General features: G+C 46.4%; 1 protein-coding gene across 2 annotated transcripts in view; it reads right to left on the bottom strand.

Moving 5' to 3' along the window:
• Positions 1-1,479, bottom strand: part of PCGF6 (polycomb group ring finger 6) — a 51,719-nt gene extending 50,240 nt beyond the window's left edge. For both annotated transcript variants that reach the window (XM_033184067.1, XM_033184077.1), the window contains exon 1: positions 1,013-1,479. In XM_033184067.1, the coding sequence (XP_033039958.1) occupies positions 1,013-1,372 (360 nt within the window). In that variant the 5' untranslated portion in view covers positions 1,373-1,479. The remainder of the gene's footprint in view (positions 1-1,012) is intronic.
• Positions 1,480-19,868: the final 18,389 nt, after the last annotated feature.

Genomic DNA, 19,868 nt, shown 5'->3' with positions numbered 1-19,868 from the left:
GCTGAACTCCTGACCTCGTGATCCACCCGCCTCGGCCTCCCAAAGTGCTGGGATTATAGGCGTGAGCCACAGCGCCCAGCCAAATTACTGTTTCAAAAGGATCTTTACGCCGGGTGCGGTGGCTCATGCCTGTAATCCCAGCACTTTGGGAGGCTGAGGCGGGCGGATCATGAGGTCAAGAGATCGAGACCATCCTCGCTATAACGGTGAAACCCCCGTTTCTACTAAAAATAAAAAAAGTAGCCGGGCGTGGTGGCGGGCGCCTTGTAGTCCCAGCTACTCCAAAGGCTGAGGCAGGAGAATCTCAAGAACCTGGGAGGCGGAATTTGCAGTGAGCTGAGATGTGCCACTGCACTCCAGCCTGGGCGACAGAGCGAGACGCCGTCTCAAAAAAATACAAAACGAAATTAAAAAAAGGATCTTTGCTGCCCAGTAAGCAGTAGCTTCAATAATTATTTACAGGACAGGCTACATGGCTCACGTCTGTAATCCTTTGGAAGGCCAGAGAGGGAGAATCACTCGAACCCAGGAGTTCGAGAACAGCCTGGGAACATAGGGAGCCCTCCACGCTAAAAGAAAAAAAAAAAAAAAAAGTTTAGCCCGGCGTGGTGGCGCGTGCCTGTAGTCCCAGCTACTCCGGAGCCTGAGGCGGGAGGATCGCCTGAGGCCAGGAGTTGGAGGCTGCAGTGAGCCATGGTCGCACCACTGCACTCCAACCTGGGCGACCCTGTCTCAAAATAATTGTGATTATTAACAGAACGAATGAGTCGGACTCGCAGAGCCTAAGTGACCTGCAGGAACCTCACAAAATAAGCGGGTAAAGACCCGGGCCGGGCCGCAGGCCTGTCGGCGCCACACGCCTAGGCAGCCGGGGCCGGGGTCGGGGGAGGTCGGCTCCAGTGCTCCGGGCGGCAGTGGCGCACTAGGATCGGGCCCGCACTCGGCCGACGACTGCCAGCTACGTCCCTGACGCCGCTTGAGCCCGGAGGGGTCGCGCGGGGGCTCTAAATACCTCCTCCTCGTCCTCCGAGTCCTGCCGGCCTCCCTCCAGCCTCAACGAGAAGTGACTCATGTCCTCCTCCTCCTCCTCTTCTTCCTCCTCCAGCTCCTCTTCTTCTTCCAACTCCTCGTCCTCGTCCTCGAAGCGGCCTCTGAAGCGGCCCAGGCTGCGCTCCGGCTCCAGCTCAGGGGGCCGAGAGCCGGAGCAGCCGGGAGCCCCAGTCTCAGACACAGGCGCCGGTCCCTCCTCACCCGCTGCGGGTGCGGGGGTGAGGGCGGGCGGGGAGGCGGGAGGCGGAGGCGGCAAGGCTGCAGCTCCATCGGCTTTGGCAGCGCCCAAGCTGCCCGCAGTCACCACCGCGACCCCCTCCATAGTCGGGAAAGACACCAGGCCAGACGAGGCGAGGCGAGGCGGCGGGAGAGCGCGGGAGTTCAGCCGGCCTCGGGCGCCCCCACTGCGCAGGCGCGGCAGCCTGAGGTGCCCGCCGGGAAATGTGGTTTAGCGACCTTCACCTCCGCCGGGCGCAAACCCCGCAGCTCCTGGGCAGGCAGCGGAGCGAGCGTGCCGCACCTTAAAGGAATCTCACCAAATTTTCCCCTTGGAAGGGGACGCTCTCTTCGCCGCCTTTTAAAACCAACAAAATTGCTACCGTTCCAAGCAACAATATTCCGTTTGCATCATCTAATTCACAGAGCACTGAACTAGGTAGCATATGATGTTGCATTACAAATAATAATCATTTCCATTTGAGTACCAATTATGCATTTCTTCTGTGGCAAATCACGTCCATCCAAGATTATTTCCCTTAGGAAGTATGAAGTTCCTATTCTGAAGTATGTATGTTTATTTATTTCAAGGAATTATATAGTGTATTGATACAAGATGAAATTCTAATCACTACTCAAACATCATCCATGTAACCCCCTTCCCGTAAAGCCCGTTATATTGAATTCAAAAAACTTTTTTTTTTTTTTTTTTTGAGACGCAGTTACACTCTTCTCGCTCAGGCTGGAGTGCAGTGGCGCTCACTGCAACCTCCGCCTACCGGGTCCAAGCGATTCTCCTGCCTCAGGCTCTCAAACAGCTGGGACTACAGGCCCCCGCCACCACGCCCAGCTAACTTTTGTATTTTTAGTAGAGACAGGGTTTCACCATGTTGACCAGGCTGGTCTCAAACTTCTGACCTCAGGTGATCCACCCGCCTCGGCCTCCCAGTGTTGGGGTTACAGGCGTGAGCCAGCGCTCCAGGCTCAACAAACATTTATTGAGGGCCTATTGTAGCAGAAACTCAGACCCACCCAGGTACACCCCACCCCATTGCCCAATTTTATTGAGAGGTTTGGAATTGACTTAACGTTATCCTTGCTAGTGCGGGCGCGGTGGCTCATGCCTGTAATCCCAGCATTTCGGGAGGCCGAGGCGGGCGGATCACGAGGTCAGGAGTTCAAGACCAGCCTGGCCAACATAGTGAAACCCTGTCTCTACTAAAAATACGAAAATTAGCTGGGTATGGTGGTGCGTGCCTGTAATCCCAGCTACTTGGGAGGCTAAGGCAGAAGAATCGCTTGAGCCCGGAAGGCGTAGGTTGCACTGAGCCGAGATCACGCCATTGTACTCCAGCCTGGGCTACAGAGCGAGACTCCGGCTCAAGCAAAACAAAACAAACAAAAAAACCCAAAAAACCGTTATCCTTGCTAAGATAATGCCAGCTAATGTCACGATGCCTGCAAGCCAGATTCGGGAAGTCAAATGCTCCTAATCAAATAATGCCTGGCAAAGTCACATTTAAGAGCTGAATGTGACCAGGCGCAGTGGCTCCCACCTGTAATCCCAGCACTTTGGGAGGCCGAGGCAAGCAGATTACCTGAGGTCGGGAGTTAGAGACCAGCCTGACCAACATGGAGAAACCCCATCTCTACTAAAAATACAAAATTAACCGGGCATGGTGGCGCACGTCTGTAATCCCAGCTACTCGGGAGGCTGAGGCAGGAGAATCACTTGAACACAGGAGGTGGAGGTTGTGGTGAGCCAAGATGGCACCACTGCACTCCAGCCCCCTGGGCAACAAGAGCGAGACTCCATCTCAAAAAAAAAAATAAATTTTAAAAATATGGCTAGGCGCAACGGCTCACGCCTGTAACCCCCTTACTTCGGAAGGCTGAGTCGGGTGGATTACGAGGTCAGGAGTTTGAGACCAGCCTGACCAACATGGTGAAACTCCATCTCTACTAAAAATTCGAAAATTAGCCAGGCGTGGTGGTGGCATAGGCCTGTAATCCCAGCTACTCAGGAGGCTGAGGCAGGAGAATCACTTGAACCCAGGAGACGGAGGTTGCAGTGAGCGGAGATCACACCACTGCACTCCAGCCTCGGCGACAGAATGAGACTCTGTCTCAAAAAAAATAAAAATAAAAAATAAAATAAAATATAAACTATAAAATAAAATAAAATAGCTGAATGTGTGCCAGGGGTGGTGATTCATTGAGGCTGAGGCAGGAGAATCTCTTGAGCCTGGGAAGCGGGGGTTGCAGTGAGCAAAGATGGCGCCACTGCACTCCAGCCTGGGCGCCAGAACGAGACCCGGTCTCAAAAAAAAAAAAAAGAAAAGAAAAAGGAAAAAGAAAATGCAGGCTGGGCGCAGTGGCTCACGCCTGTAATCCTAGGACTTTGGGAGGCCGAGGCAGGCGGATCACCTGAGGTCAGGAGCTCCAGACCAGCCTGACCAACATGGAGAAACCTCGTCTCTACTAAAAATACAAAATTAGCCCGGCGTGGAGGTGCATGCCTGTAATCCCAGTTACTCGGGAGGCTGAAGGAGGAGAATCGCTTGAACCCGGGAGGCGGAGGTTGCAGTGAGCCAAGAGCGCCCATTGCACTCCAGCCTGGGCGACCAGAGGGAAAACTCCATCTTAAAAAAAAAAAAAAAAAAAAGACAATGCTGAATGTGTTGTTACTGAACAATAGTAATACTAATTTGGTTGGGAGCAGTGTAAGTACTTCCTAGGGAACTGATGAGGAATTCATGTCATGGTGTTTCCCTGGGGAACAGTGAACCAAGTTAAGCATTCCCATTGCTTCTGGACCAGACCCTGCCTCTCTTTCTCCAGTCCCAACGTCTGGTCAAGCTTGAGATACTGAAGTCTGGAAGACCCAAGAAGGAATGAAAGGAAGAAAATGTCTCCTAAAACATGGAGGAGGTATAGACTCCGGAGGGTTGGAAATAAAAACGACTATAGTATTGAAAAAGAGTGCCTCAAGTGGATGTTCACAGAGCTCTACAGTGATTCCACGTAGTCAGGAGTTCAAGACCAGCCTGGGAAACACAGTGACAGCTCATCTCAAAAACAAAAACAAAAACAAAACATGCAATCCAATTTCGAAATGGACAAATAATCTGAATAAACATTTTTCCAAAGTGAATATATCAATAAGCATATGAAAAGATGGTCAACATCATAAGTCTTCATGGAAATGCAAACCAAAATTACAATAATATGCTATTTCACCCTATTAGTTTTTTTTTTTGAGACAGAGTCTCACCCTGTTGCCCAGGCTGGAGTGCAGTGGCATGATCTTGTCTCACTGTCATCTCTGCCTCCTGGCCGCAAGCAATTCTCATGCCTCAGCCTCTCAGTAGCTAGGACTACAGAAGTACGCCACCACACCCAGCTATTTTTTGTAGAGATGTGGTTTTGCCATGTTGGTCAAGCTGGTCTCGAACTCCTGACCTCAAGTGATCCATCTGCCTCTACCTCCCAAAGTGCTGGGATTACAGGCATGAGCCACTGTGCCCAGCCTACTTCACCCTATTAGGATGGCTATAATAATAAACAAATAATAAAAAGTTTTGTGGAGGATGTAGAGAAATGGGAACCCTCACATGTAGTTGGTGAGAATGTCAAATGGTGCAGCAACTTTGAGAAACAGTCTGGTAGTTCTCAAAAGGTTGAACATAAAGTTACCATATGAGCCAGCAATTCCACTCTTAGGTATATAAAGAAAAATTAAAACATATGTTCACACAAAAACTCTTATATGAATGCTAATACCGACATTATTCCTAATAACAAAAAATTAGAATGAACTCCAATATCCATCAACTGATAATGGATAAATAAAATGTCATTGATCCACTCAGTGGAATATTATTTAGCTACATTTTATTATTTCATAAAAAATGAAGCAATGGGCCAGGCGCAGGGGCTCACGCCTGTAATCCCAGCACTTTGGGAGGATGAGGTGGGCGGGCGGATCACTTGAAGTCAGGAATTCGAGACCAGCCAGGCCAATATGGTGAAACCCTGTCTCTAACAAAAATACAAAAATTAGCCGGGCATGGTGGCACATGCCTGTATGTATTCCCAACTACTCAGGAGGCTGAGATAGGAGAATCACTTGAACCCGGGAGGCAGAGTTTGCAGTAAGCCGTGGTCATGCCACTACCCTCCAGCCTGGGCGACAGAGCAAGGCTCTGTCTCAAAAAGAAAAAAAAAAAAAAAAAACAGCAGCAGCAATGGCCAATCAGCATATGAAAAACTGCTAAATATCACTAATCATTAAAGAAATGCAAATCAAAACCACAAGGAGGCTGCTCACGTCTGTAATCCTAGTACTTTGGGAAGTAGAGGCGGGCAGATCACTTGACGTCAGGAGTTTGAGACCAGCCTGGCCAACATGGTGAAATCCTGTCTCTACCAAAAATATAAAAAAGTAGGCCGGAGGAGATGGCTCATGCCTGTAATCCCAGCACTTTGGGAGGCCAAGGCGGGCAGATCACCTGAGGTCTGGAGTTCAAGACCAGCCTGACCAATATGGTGAAACCCTGTCTCTACTAAAAATACAAAATTAACCAGGCGTGGTGGTACATGCCTGTAATCCCAGCTACTTGGGAGGCTGAGACAGGAGAATCGCTTGAACCCGCGAGGAGGAGGTAGCAGTGAGCTGAGATCGTGCCATTGCACTCTAGCCTGGGCAACAAGAGCGAAACTCCATCTCAAAATAAAATAAAATAATTATATATATATATATAAATTAGCCAAGCATGTTGGCATGAGCCTGTAATCCCAGCCATGATCACACCACTACACTTTAGCCTGGGCAACAGAGTGAGACTCCACCTCAAAACAAACAAACAAACAAACAAAAGACAAATACTATATAATTCCACTTATATGCGATACCTAGGGTGGTTAAGGTCATAGAGACAGAAAGTAAAATCCTGGTTACCAGGAGCTGGGCAGAGACGAAATAGAGAGTTTCTGTTTTATGGGTTCGGAGTTTCAGTTTGGGAAGATGAAAAGGATCTGGAGATGGAGGGTGGTGATGGGGCTGCACAACAATGTGACTGTATTTAATGACACTGACCTGTACATTAAATATGGCTAAAGTCGTAAATTCTATGTTTTACATATATTGTACCATAATACAAAGTAATACATATGATAAAGAATTAAGGCTGGGCGCAGTGGCTCATGCCTGTAATCCTAGCACTTGGGGAGGCTGAGGTGGGTGGATCACCTTAGGTCAAGAGTTTGGGACCAGTCTGGCCAACATGGTGAAACCTTGTCTCTACTAAAAATACAAAAAATTGGCCAGGCGCAGTGGCTCACGCCTGTAATCCCAGCACTTTAGGAGGCTGAGGCGGGCGAATTACGAGGTCAGGAGATCGAGACCATCCTGGCTAACACAGTGAAACCCCGTCTCTACTAAAGAATATAAAAAATTAGCCAGGCATAGTAGTGAGCACCTATAGTCCCAGCTACTCCGGAGGCTGAGGCAAGAGAATTGCATGAACCCAGGAGGCGGAGGTTGCAGTGAGCCGAGATTGTGCCACTGCACTCCAGCCTGGGCGACAGAGCAAGACTCCGTCTCAAAAAAAAAAAAAAAAAAATTAGCCAGGCATGGTGGCGCATGCCTGTAGTCCCAGTTACTCAGGAGGCTGAGGCACGGGAACCACTTGAACCCGGAAGGCAGAGGTTGCAGTGAGCTGAGATCGTGCCATTGCATTCCAGCCTGGGCAATAAGAGAAACTCAGTCAGAACAACAACAAAAAAATTAAAACAACACAAGAAAGTATATAAAATAAAATATTGAAGTCCTTTCCCATAATCCCCCTGTTCATGGATTTTAACACACTTATGCTTTCTAAAATACCTGGTATCGGCCGGGCGCGGTGGCTCAAGCCTGTAATCCCAGCACTTTGGGAGGCCGAGACGGGCGGATCACGAGGTCAGGAGATCGAGACCATCCTGGCTAACACGGTGAAACCCCGTCTCTACTAAAAAAATACAAAAAAATTAGCCGGGCGAGGTGGCGGGCGCCTGTAGTCCCAGCTACTCGGGAGGCTGAGACAGGAGAATGGCGTAAACCCGGGAGACGGAGCTTGCAGTGAGCTGAGATCCGGCCACAGCACTCCAGCCTGGGCGGTGGAGCGAGACTCCGTCTCAAAAAAAAAAAAAAAAAAAAAAAAAAAAAAAAAAAATACCTGGTATCACACCCTCATATTCTTCAGAGGACAACCGTGTGAAAGCCAGCGCATACCTGATAATTACTTTCATACTTCTAGCAGTGGAATTGGTGGGTCACAAGGTAGAAACATTTGTATTTTGGCCACATGTTGAAATTGACAAGTTATTATTTTAGTGAAAATAGGCCTTTTTATTGCTGTTGACAGTGTAATCTGTACAACCTTAAAGAAAGCAATTAGACTGGTGCGTTGGTTCATGCCTGTAATCCCAGAACTTTGGAAGGCAAATGCAGGAAGATTGCTTGAGCCCAGGAGTTCCAGACCACCCTGGCAACATAGTGAGATCCTGTCTCCACAAAAATAAAAAAAAATTTAAAAACCGCCCACAGTAGTACTACACTGCGCATGTAGTCCCAGCTACCTGGGAGGCTGAGGTGGGAGGATCACTGAGCCCAGGAAGTCAAGGCTGCAGTGAGCTGTGATCACACCGCCACAGTCCAGCCTGGGCAACAGAATGAGATCCTGTCTCAAAAAAATTAAAAATAAAAATGAAAGGAAAGAAATTAGTTAACATATAACAAGAAACTTAAAAATATGTACAACTTTTGACAGGCATGATGGCTCACACCTATGATCCCAGTGACTCAAGAGGCTGAGGCAGTAGGACTGCTTAAGCCCAGGTGTTCCAGGCTGCAATGAGCTATGACTGCATCACTGCACCTAGCACTCCAGCACTCCAGCCTGGGTGACAGAGAGAGACCATGATCACACACACATGTTTAAAAATTGGAAAATAGGCCGGGCGCGGTGGCTCAAGCCTGTAATCCCAGCACTTTGGGAGGCCGAGACGGGCGGATCACAAGGTCAGGAGATCGAGACCATCCTGGCTAACACGGTGAAACCCCATCTCTACTAAAAATACAAAAACTAGCCGGGCGAGGTGGCGGGCGCCTGTAGTCCCAGCTACTTAGGAGGCTGAGGCAGGAGAATGGCGTAAACCCGGGAGGTGGAGCTTGCAGTGAGCTGAGATCCGGCCACTGCACTCCAGCCTGGGAGACAGAGCCAGACTCCGTCTGAAAAAAAAAAAAAAAAAAAAAAAAAAAAAAAAAATTGGAAAATAAATGAAAATTATCAAAAGAAAGCCAAATAGCTGGGTGTGGTGCTTATGCCTATAATCCTAGCACTTTGGGAGGCCAAGGTGGGCGGATTGCCTGAGCTCAGGAGTTCAAGACCAGCCTGGGCAACACGGTGAAATCCTGTCTCTACTAAAATACAAAAAATTAGCTGAGCACAGTGGCGTGCGCCTGTAGCCCCAGCTACTTGGGAGGCTGAGGCAGGAGAACCGATTGAACCCGGGAGGCGGAGGTTGCAGTGAGCCAAGATCACGCCACTGCACTCCAGCCTGGGCGACAGAGCGAGATTTCATTTCAAAAAAAAAAAAAAAGAAAGAAAAAATGCCAAATAGATACAAGCTTTTTCATGGAAACAGACATGTTGATTTTAAACTTCAAAACATCTATGTTATGTGATAGAAAAAAAACATATGCAACAATAGCCAGGCAAACACTACAAAGACAAAGCCCAGCTTGGGCAACATGGTAAAACCACATCTGTATAAAAAACACAAAAATTACCCAGATGTGATGACCTGCGCCTGTAGTCCCAGCTACTTGGGAGGCTGAGATGGGAGGATTGCTTGAGCCAGAGAGGTTGGGACTGCAGTGAGCCAAGATCCTGCCACTGCACTCCAGATTGGGCAACAGAGTGAGAACCTGGCTCTAAAATAAATAAATAACTTTGTTAGGCTGAGGTGGGTGGGTCATTTGGGCTCTGGAATTCAAGACCAAGCTGGTAATATGGCAAAACCCTGTTTCTAAAAAGAATACAAAAAATAAAAGATTAGCTGGGCGTGGTAGCACTCGCCTGTAGACTCAACTACTGGGGGATAATGGGAGGGTAGGCTGAGGTGGGAGGTTTGCTTAAGCCCACGAGGTAGAGTCTGCAGTGAGCCATAATTGTGCCATTGCACCCCAGCCTAGCTGACAGAGCCAGACCCTGTCTCAAAAATAAAATATAAATCTGTAAGATGTGTTAAAACCCATAAAAGCACATCAAAAAAGTTCAATTTTATTACATGTAAATTAAATGATGATAATGGCAATAAAAATAAACCATACTGAGATACCATTTCTCACCTATCAGAATGGCAAAAATTTAGGAAGTAACAATTCACTCTGTTGATGAGGCTGTGAGGAAATAGTCACTCTCACACGTTGCTGACAGGATTGTAAATTGATACAAACTTTATGGAGGGGAATTCTGCAACACCTGGGAAAACAAAATGTCCACTTATCTTTTCACCTAGCAATCGCTCTTCTGGGAATTTATTCTGAAGATATAATCCAACAATATAAAAATACATACACAAAAGGTTATTTAACGCAGCACTGTTGGTAATTATACAATACTGGAAACTAATTGTCCATACATAGGAGAGTAGTGGAATAAACAATTGAACATCCACAAGATAGAGCACTGTGAAACGCTAAAAAAAAAAAAAATGAAATGAAAAATTTCTCTAAAGACAGTTACGATTTCCAGGATACTTTTTTTTTTTGAGGTGGAGTTTTGCTCCTGTTGCCCAGTCTGGAGTGGAACGGCATAATCTCGGCTCACTGCAACCTCTGCCTACCCGGGTTCAAGCAATTCTCCTGCTTCAGCCTCCCAAGTAGCTGGGATTATAGACATGTGTCACCACACCCAGCTAGTTTTTTGTATTTAATCGAGACAGGGTTTCACCATGTTGGTCAGTCTGGTCTCGAACTCCTGACCTCAGGTGATACACCCATCTCGGCCTCCCAAAGTGTTGGGATTACAGGCAGTGAGCCACCTTGCCTGGCCGATTTCCAGGATACACTGCTAAGTGAAAAAGAGCAACTTAAAAAAGAGGATCTATAGTATGCCACCTTTTGTTTAAGAAAGAGAGGCCAGGCATGGTGGCTCATGCCTGTAATCCCAGCACTTTGGGAGGCTGAGGCGGGTGGATCATTTGAGGTCAGCAATTCGAGACCAGCCTGGCCAACGTGGTGAAACCCTGTCTCTACTAAAAATGCAAAAATTAGCCAGGCGTGGTGGTGGGTGCCTGTAATCCCAGTTACTCAGGAGGCTGAGGCAGGACAATCACATGAACCCAGGAGGTGGAGGTTGCAGTGAGCCAAGATAGTGCCATTGCACTCCAGCCTGGGTGGCAAAGTGAGACTCTGTCTCAAAAAAAAAAAAAAAAAAAAAGAAAGAGAAAGAAGAAAATATACTGTACCTTATCTGCACATTTGAAAAAGAAACAGAAAGGATAAAAGGGTGTGGTCAGAATGGGGTGGAATAAAGGATAGAAGGAATGGATATGACACTTCTCTGAATATACTTTTTGGCATAGTCCTGAATATCACATTAAAAAAAAAAAAGATGGGAGGCCGGGCACGGTGGCTCAAGCCTGTAATCCCAGCACTTTGGGAGGCCGAGACGGGTGGATCACGAGGGAGATCGAGACCATCCTGGCTAACACGGTGAAACCCCGTCTCTACTAAAAATACAAAAACTAGCCGGGCAAGGTGGCAGGCGCCTGTAGTCCCAGCTACTCGGGAGGCTGAGGCAGGAGAATGGCGTAAACCCGGGAGGCGGAGCTTGCAGTGAGCTGAGATCCGGCCACTGCACTCCAGCCTGGGCAACACAGTGAGACTCCGCCTCAAAAAAAAAAAAAAAAAAAAAAGATGGGAAACCTTCTAAAACTGAATACAAAGAGAAATAAATTAATCAAACCGTGTTTCAAATGATTAAGATAACCACTGTGAAGGATGGGGTGGGGAAGAACTAACCCAAAATCCTTTTCAACACAGGATTTGGACTATATATCCACAGGCTAAAGACAAAAAATACAGAAGGTTCTTGCTTTGTTCAGTTCTGACATGTATGAATTTCAATTACCACAGTTTAATTAAATAACATCAGTCCAACAATAACATGGTTCAAAGGTAGTTACCATAGCATATTAACTACAATTGCATAAAGTATAAACTTTGCTACTAGCTCTTCAGTCCACAAATCTCTAACAACAGAGACACCTGGTGATCGGTAACCATCATCTCATTTTTTTCTTTCCTTTTCTTTTTTTTTTTTTTTGAGATGGAGTTTCACTCTTGTTGCCCAGGCTGGAGCATGATCTCGGCTCACCATAACCTCCGCCTCCCGGGTTCAAGTGATTCTCCTGTCTCAGCCTCCCAAGTAACTGGGATTATAGGCATGTGCCTCCACGCCCTGCTAATTTTGTATTTTTAGTAGAGACGGGGTTTCTCCATGTTGGTCAGGCTGGTCTCGAACTCCTGACCTCAGGTGATCCACGCGCCTCAGCCTCCCAAAGTGCTGCGATTACAGACATAAGCCACTGCGCCGGGCATCTCACTTCTTTCAAAGTGAGCAGGTGATTGGTTATTGTACTTACCTTATTCAGTTGTAGTTGTCTTGTCTCCTTGTCTGCCAGCGACTCACGTGACATTTGATAAAAATGAATAATCAGGCTGGCACAATGGCTCATGCCTGTAATCCCAGCACTGCAGGAGGCTGAGGCAGGCGAGTGGATCATTTGAGCCCAGGAGTTCGAGACCAGCCTGAGCAACATGGTGAAACCCTGTCTCTATAAAAAATACAAAAATTAGCCAGGCATGGTGGCTCAAGCCTGTAGTCCCAGGTACTAGGGAGGCTGAGGTAGGAGGATCCCTTGAGCCTAGAAGGTTGAGCCTATAGTGAGACACAATCACACCATAGAACTCAAGCCCGGACAACAGAGTGAGACCCTGTCTCAAAACAAACAAACAAATAATCAGAAGAAGAAATTAACAAACAAACATAAAAGTGTAGTAAAGAAAGGAAAAGTGACTGGGCACGGTGGCTCACGCCTGTAATGCCAGCACTTTGGGAGGCCGAGGCAGGCGGATCACGAGGTCAGGAGATCAAGACCATCCTGGCTAACACAGTGAAACCCTGTCTCTACTAAAACTACAAAAAAAAATTATCTGGGGGTGGTGGCACATACCTGTAGTCCCAGCTACTCGGGAGGCTGAGGCAGGAGAATGGCGTGAACCCGGGAGGTAGAGGTGGCAGTGAGCTGAGATCGCATCACTGCACCCTGGCCTAGGCGACAGAGCAAGACTCTGTCTCAAAAAAAAAAAAAAAAAAAAAAACAGGAAAACTGTTGGAAGTTAAATTTCAATCACTCATAAATGGCAAACTTATCAACATAAATGATGAAGTTCGTTGTTAGTACAAGGATGAAGATATCCCAGAGGAAGTGTTGCCAGCAAAAAAAACCTTTGCATTAAATAGGAACTCTCAGAGACATTTCACAACATTGAAAGCACAAAAGAAAAAAATGCAAACGACAATTTGCTAGGCATGAAAAACATGTTATCACTATACTGTAAATTATAAGAGAAGGGAAGCACTATTCAAACTATTCATAATGAGTTTTTTTTTCCAATAAGCCTTTGCACTCCTATTATTCTTGATGAGTTTTTAACAAAGAAATGAAGCACTTTAATCCTTAATGTTTCTAATGTTTTAAATTACAATGTACCAAATAAATATCAGTTTTACTATGTTTTTCTTTTTCTTTTTTTTTTGAGACAGAGTCTTGCCCTGTCATCAGACTGGAGTGCAGTGGTGCGATCTCGGCTCACTGCAACCTCCACCTCCCGGGTTCAAGCGATTCCCCTGCCTCAGCCCTGCAGTAGCTGGAACTACAGGTGCACACCACCATGCTCAGCTAATTTTTTATATTTTAGTAGAGACAGGGTTTCACCATGTTGGCCAGGATGGCCTTGATCTCCTGACCTCCTGATCTGCCCGACTCTGCCTCCCAAAGTGCTGGGATTACAGGCGTAAGCCACCACACCTGGCTTATTTTTCATTTTTCTTCTTTTTTTCTTTTTTTTTTTTTTTTTTTGAGGTGGAGTCTCACCCTGTCGCCCAGGCTGGAGTGCAGTGGCCGGATCTCAGCTCACTGCAAGCTCCGCCTCCCGGGTTTACGCCATTCTCCTGCCTCAGCCTCCCCAGTAGCTGGGACTACAGGCGCCCGCCATCTCACCCGGCTAGTTTTTGTATTTTTAGTAGAGACGGGGTTTCACCGTGTTAGCCAGGATGGTCTCGATCTCCTGACCTCGCGATCCACCCGTCTCGGCCTCCCAAAGTGCTGGGATTACAGGCTTGAGCCCCTGCGCCCGGCCTATTTTTCATTTTTCTATACATTTATAACCAACAGTAAGAGACTGTTGAATATTTTCACATTTTTTGAAGGTCACAGAGCAACGTTAACATTAACATTGATTATTAATATCACTTTGCATGGTTTCCACTTGCAAACTTTTTTTTTTTTTGAGATGGAGTCTCACCCTGTCACCCAGTCCAGAGTGCAGTGGAGCAATCTTGTCTCACTGCAGCCTCTGCCTCCCAGGTTCGAGTGAGTCTCCTGCCTCAGTTTCCCAAGTAGGTGGGATTACAGGTGCCTGCCACCATGCCTGGCTACTTTTTTTTATGTTTAGTAGAGATGGTTTTCACCATGTTAGCCAGCTGGTCTTGAATTCCTGATCTCAGGTGATCCACCTGCCTCGGCTTCCCAAAGCGTTGGGATTACAGGTGTGAGCCATCGCACCCGGCCAGCACACTTATTTTTTATGGCCCCAGACTATTGTGCAAAGCTAGAACTGCCAGCATTCTAAAAATTAGTGAATCTAATTAGTACACTTCTTTTTCAAAGAGACATAGGTTAGCAATTCTGAAGCCACTTTCTGTACATCCTAGGGTTGAGCAAGTAAGTAAATATGTTGTGAACAACCACAGAATTCTCACTATTGGAAAAGGGTGTTAAAAATACAGAAAAGGGAATGGATAGAATAAATTCTGCTTTACTAGATTAGAAATGGAGACATTTAAGGTGAACTTAAGGATAAAGATAAATTAATGTAGATAGATATGTGTACATGTAGATGTATGTACATTTCTCAGCCACTATCTGTGAGAGGGCCTAGAAGCAATTACATACCTCACATTCTGGTCTTGGTTTCTAATACCAATAAAAGGAACTGGCCAGGCACGGTGGCTCATGCCTCTATTCCTAGCACTTTGGGAGGGTGAGGCAGGTGGATCACTTGAACCCAGGAGTTCAAGACCAGCCTGGGCAACATGTCAAAACCCTGTCTCTACAAAAAACACAAAAATTAGCCAGGCATGATACCACATGCCTGTGGTCTCAGCTACTTGGGAGGCTGAGGTGGGAGGATCATCTGAGCCCAGGCAGGTCGAGGCTGCACTGAACCACGAACGTGCCACTGTACTCTAGCCTGGGACAATACAAAGGGAATTTAGAATGTCTCGTGCTACGAGGTCAGGAGATTGAGACCATCCTGGCTAACTCGGTGAAACCCCGTCTCTACTAAAAAATACAAAAAACTAGCCGGGCGAGGTGGCGGGCACCTGTAATCCCAGCTACTTGGGAGGCTGAGGCAGGAGAATGGCCTAAACCTGGGACGCGGAGCTTGCAGTGAGCTGAGATCTGGCCACTGCACGCCAGCCTGAGTGACAAAGCAAGACTGCAAGACTCCGTCTCAAAAAAAAAAAAAAAAAAAGAATGTCTTGTGCTAGAAATTAAGAAGGAAGCTCAAACAATTATGTGACCATATCAAATAAATACAGGAGCCAGTTTGAAGGAGATCCTAATGATCAGATTTGTGACAAACAATATCAAAATAAAAATGATGATAGTAACTGTGTGAATAAATAAATAGGGAGACAGATTTTTTTTTTTTTTTTAGGCGGAGTCTCCTCTATCACCCAGGCTGGAGTGCAGTGATGTGATCACGGCTCACTGCAACCTCGCCTCTTGGGTCAAATGATTCTCCTCTCTCAGCCTCCCAAGCTGGGTTTACTGGTGTGAGCCACCATGCCAGGTTCTTTTTTTTTTTTTTTTTTTTTTTAGTAGAGACGGGGTTTCACCATGTTGGCCAGGCTAGTCTCAAACTCCTGACATCAAGTGACCCCCCCGGCCCGGCCTCAGCCTCCCAAAGTGTGGGGATTACAGGTGTGAGCCTCTGTGCTCGGCCAAGAGACAGAAAATTTCTTCCTTCCATTAGAAAGCCAACTAGTAAGTGTAGGAGAAATGATGAAATTAGAAAATCACCAATTGGTAACCACAGTATTAATAACTGATGCAGAAAAAAATCAGAAATGGATGCTAAAACTAGTATGTGATAGTGTGAGGGGTTATGCTGGGCACAGTGGCTCACGCCTGTAATCCTAGCACTTTGGGAGGCCGAGGCGGGTGGATCACGAGGTCAGGAGTTCGAGATCAGCCTGGCCAGCATAGTGAAATCCCATCTTTACCAAAAATAGAAAAATTAGCGTGGCATGGTGGTGCAAGACTGAAGTCCCAGCTACTCGGGAAGCTGATGCAGGAGAATTGCTTGAACCCGGGAGGTGGAGGTGGCAGTGAGCTGAGATTGCACCACTGCACTTCAGCCTGGGTGACAGAGCAAGACTCCGTCTCAAAACAAAAAAAAGAAAGTGTGAGGGGTTATAGATTATAGATTACTATTATTATTTTTTAAACACAGGGTTGGCCAGGTACAGTGGCTCATTCCTGTAATCCCAGCAGTTTGGGAGGCTCAGACGGGAAGATGACTTGAGGTCAGGAGTTCGAGACCAGCCTTGCCAACATGGCAAAATCCCATCTCTACTAAAAATATAAAAATTAGTTGAGCATGGTAGTGCACACCTGTAATCCTAGCTACTCAGGAGGCTGAAGCATGAGAATCACTTGAACCCAGGAGGTGGAGTTTGCAGTGAGCCAAGATTGAAAAAAAATTAATTCAATTAAGATCAATTTAATGGGTCACACTCAGTATTTTATTTATTTATTTTTTATTTATTTTTATTTTTTTGAGTTGGAGTCTCACTCTGTGGCCCAGGCTGGAGTGCAGTGGCACAATCTTGGCTCACTGCAACCTTCATCTCAGCTCCCAAAGTGCTGGGATTACAGGCATGAGCCACCACCTCTATCCCTAGAGTAGCTCTGTATTTCAGTCTTGAGATCACTTTTGAACATCATGCTTGCACTTTTTTTTTTTTTGAGACGGAGTCTCGCTCTGTCGCCCAGGCTGGAGTGCAGTGGCCGGATCTCAGCTCACTGCAAGCTCTGCCTCCCAGGTTTACGCCATTCTCCTGCCTCAGCCTCCCAAGTAGCTGGGACTACAGGCGCCCCCCACCTCGCCCGGCTAGTTTTTTGTATTTTTTACTAGAGACGGGGTTTCACCGTGTTAGCCAGGATGGTCTTGATCTCCTGACCTCGTGATCCGCCCGTCTCGGCCTCCCAAAGTGCTGGGATTACAGGCTTGAGCCACTGCGCCTGGCCACTTGCACTTTCTTAATCAAACATTTACAGAACACCTTTTAAAGTGAAGTAGAAACAACCAATGGCTATTTATTATGTACTAGCTATTGCATATGCATTATCTCATTTAATTCTCAAAACAGTGTGATGTAAGTACTGTTAGTTTTTTGGTGAGAAATTGGGCAACTGGGGCCGGGTGTGATGGCCTGTAATCCCAGCACTTTGGGAGGCTGAGGCAGGCAGATCACCTGAGGTTGGGAGTTTGAGACCAGCCTGACTAACATGGAGAAACCCTGTCTCTACTAAAAATACAAAATTAGTTGGGCCTGATGTGGCACATGGGTGTAATCCCAGCTACTCGGGAGGCTGAGGCAGGAGAATCGCTTGAGCCTGGGAGGCGGAGGTTGCAGTGAGCCGAGATCATGCCATTGCACTCCAGCCTGGGCAACAAGAGCGAAACTCCGTTTCAAAAAATAAAAAATCAAAAAAAAAAAAAACCCAGAAATTGGGCAACTGGGGCATAGTAAATTAAGCAACTTGCTCCAGGTTATTCAGCCAGTAAGCAAGGTCAAGCCAGGTGGTCTGTGCCTGTAGTCTCAGCTACTTGGGAGGCTGAGGTGGGAGACTGCTTGTAGTCCAGGAGTTCAAGGCCAGCCTAGGCAATATAATAAGCCTCCAGATCTCTAATAAATAAAATACAATATTTTTAAAAAGTAAGCAGGGTCAAAGGACGCTGGTAAGACCTCAAAACCAATGACTTGAACGGCTGTGCTAGATTTTCCCAATGCCTCAGGCTCACTTTTCTCATCTGTAGTTACAAGGTTCCAGTGAGATAAAATATGCAGGAGGGTTTTATAACCTATGAAGCACATTGCAAAATGGCATATATGATTTTGTTTTTTATTCCTGAGACGGAGTTTTGTTCTTGTTGTCCAGGCTGAAGTGCAATGGTGCGATCTCGGCTCACTGCAACCTCCACCTCCTGGGTTCAAGTGATTCTTCTACTTCAGCCTCCCAAATAGCTGGGATTACACGCGCCCGCCACCACACCTGGCTAAGTTTTTACATTTTTAGTAGAGACGGTGTTTCATCACGTTAGCTAGGCTGGTCTCGAACTCCTGACCTCAGGTGATCCACCCGCCTCGGCCTCCCAAAGTGCTGGGACTACAGGTATGTGCCACTGCGTCTGGCCATGATTTTTAAATATAAAATTAAAATGGTTTATTTGTAATAACGGATAATAGCATGAATACATAATGTACATATTTCACAACCACAAAATTCTGTTTTTTTTTTTTTTTTGAGATGGAGTCTCCTTCTGTCGCCCAGGCTGGAGTGTAGTGGCGAGATCTCCGCTCACTGCAACCTCCGTCTCCGGGGTTCAGGCGATTCTTCTGCCTCAGCCTCCAGAGTAGCTGGGATTACAGGGGCGCACCACCACGCCCAGATAATTTTTTGTATTTTTAGTAGAGGCGGGGTTTCACCATGTTGGTTGGTGAGGCTGGTCTCTAATTCTTGACCTCGTGATTCGCCCTCCTCGGCCTCCTAAAGTGCTGGGGTTACAGGTGTGAGCCACCGCACCTGTAAAACTTTTTATTGCATTTAAAAACTTTTTATTGCAATGTAATGTATATGGGCCAGGTGCAGTGGCTCACGCCTGTAATCCCAGGACTCTGGGACGCCCAGGGGCGGATCACCTGAGATCAGGAGTTTGAGACCAGCCTGGCCAACATGGCAGAACCCTGTCTCTACTGAAAATACAACAATTAGCCGGGCGTGGTGGCACATGCTTGTAATCCCAGCTACTCAGGAGGCTCAGGTAGGAGAATCGCTTGAACTCGGGAGGCGGAGGTTGCAGTGAGCTGAGATTGGGCCACTGTACTCCACCCTGGGCGACAGAGTGAGACTCCGTCTCAAAAAATAAATAAGTAAATAAATAAAATGTAATGTAATGTATATGGTTAAAAAGTTCATAAAGCATGCAGCTTGATTAACTTTTACAAAAGTAAAAATTGCAAAAAAAAAAAAAAAAAGCACTATTCGGGTCAAAATCTAAAACATTACCAGTATCTTGGAAGCCTTCCTCTGGCAAATGGTATATACTTTTGAGTTAAATACGTGGATTCGAATGTTGACATTTGGATTTTCTTCTTGCGTGACTCTGCTAAGTTATTTAACCTTTCTTGGTTTCGGCAGAGCCATCTGTGGGGTGGGGATAATATTACCTCATAAGACTATTTAATTGTAGCCGGGCGTGGTGGCACATGCTTGTAATCCCAGCTACTCAGGAGGCTCAGGTAGGAGAATCGCTTGAACTCGGGAGGCGGAGGTTGCAGTGAGCTGAGATTGGGCCACTGTACTCCACCCTGGGCGACAGAGTGAGACTCCGTCTCAAAAAATAAATAAGTAAATAAATAAAATGTAATGTAATGTATATGGTTAAAAAGTTCATAAAGCATGCAGCTTGATTAACTTTTACAAAAGTAAAAATTGCAAAAAAAAAAAAAAAAAGCACTATTCGGGTCAAAATCTAAAACATTACCAGTATCTTGGAAGCCTTCCTCTGGCAAATGGTATATACTTTTGAGTTAAATACGTGGATTCGAATGTTGACATTTGGATTTTCTTCTTGCGTGACTCTGCTAAGTTATTTAACCTTTCTTGGTTTCGGCAGAGCCATCTGTGGGGTGGGGATAATATTACCTCATAAGACTATTTAATTGTAGCCGGGCGTGGTGGCGCATGCCTGTAATCCTAGCTACTGGGGAGGCTGAGGCAGGAGAATCGCTTGAACAGCCTGGGCGACAAGAGTGAAATTCCGTCTCAAAAAGAAAAAGAAAAAGATTATTGAATTGAAGGAGATCACATAATGTAAAACGTCTATATAATGCCTAAATATAGCTGGTCTGCAATAAATGGCAATTATTATCAGACAAATGTAATAGGTGTTCCCTACGCCCACTTCCTGC

Source organism: Trachypithecus francoisi, unplaced genomic scaffold (genome assembly GCF_009764315.1).
Source record: "Trachypithecus francoisi isolate TF-2019V2 unplaced genomic scaffold, Tfra_2.0 Contig01579, whole genome shotgun sequence".
Classification (NCBI taxonomy): domain Eukaryota; kingdom Metazoa; phylum Chordata; class Mammalia; order Primates; family Cercopithecidae; genus Trachypithecus; species Trachypithecus francoisi.
This window is presented reverse-complemented; position numbering and strand designations above follow the sequence as displayed.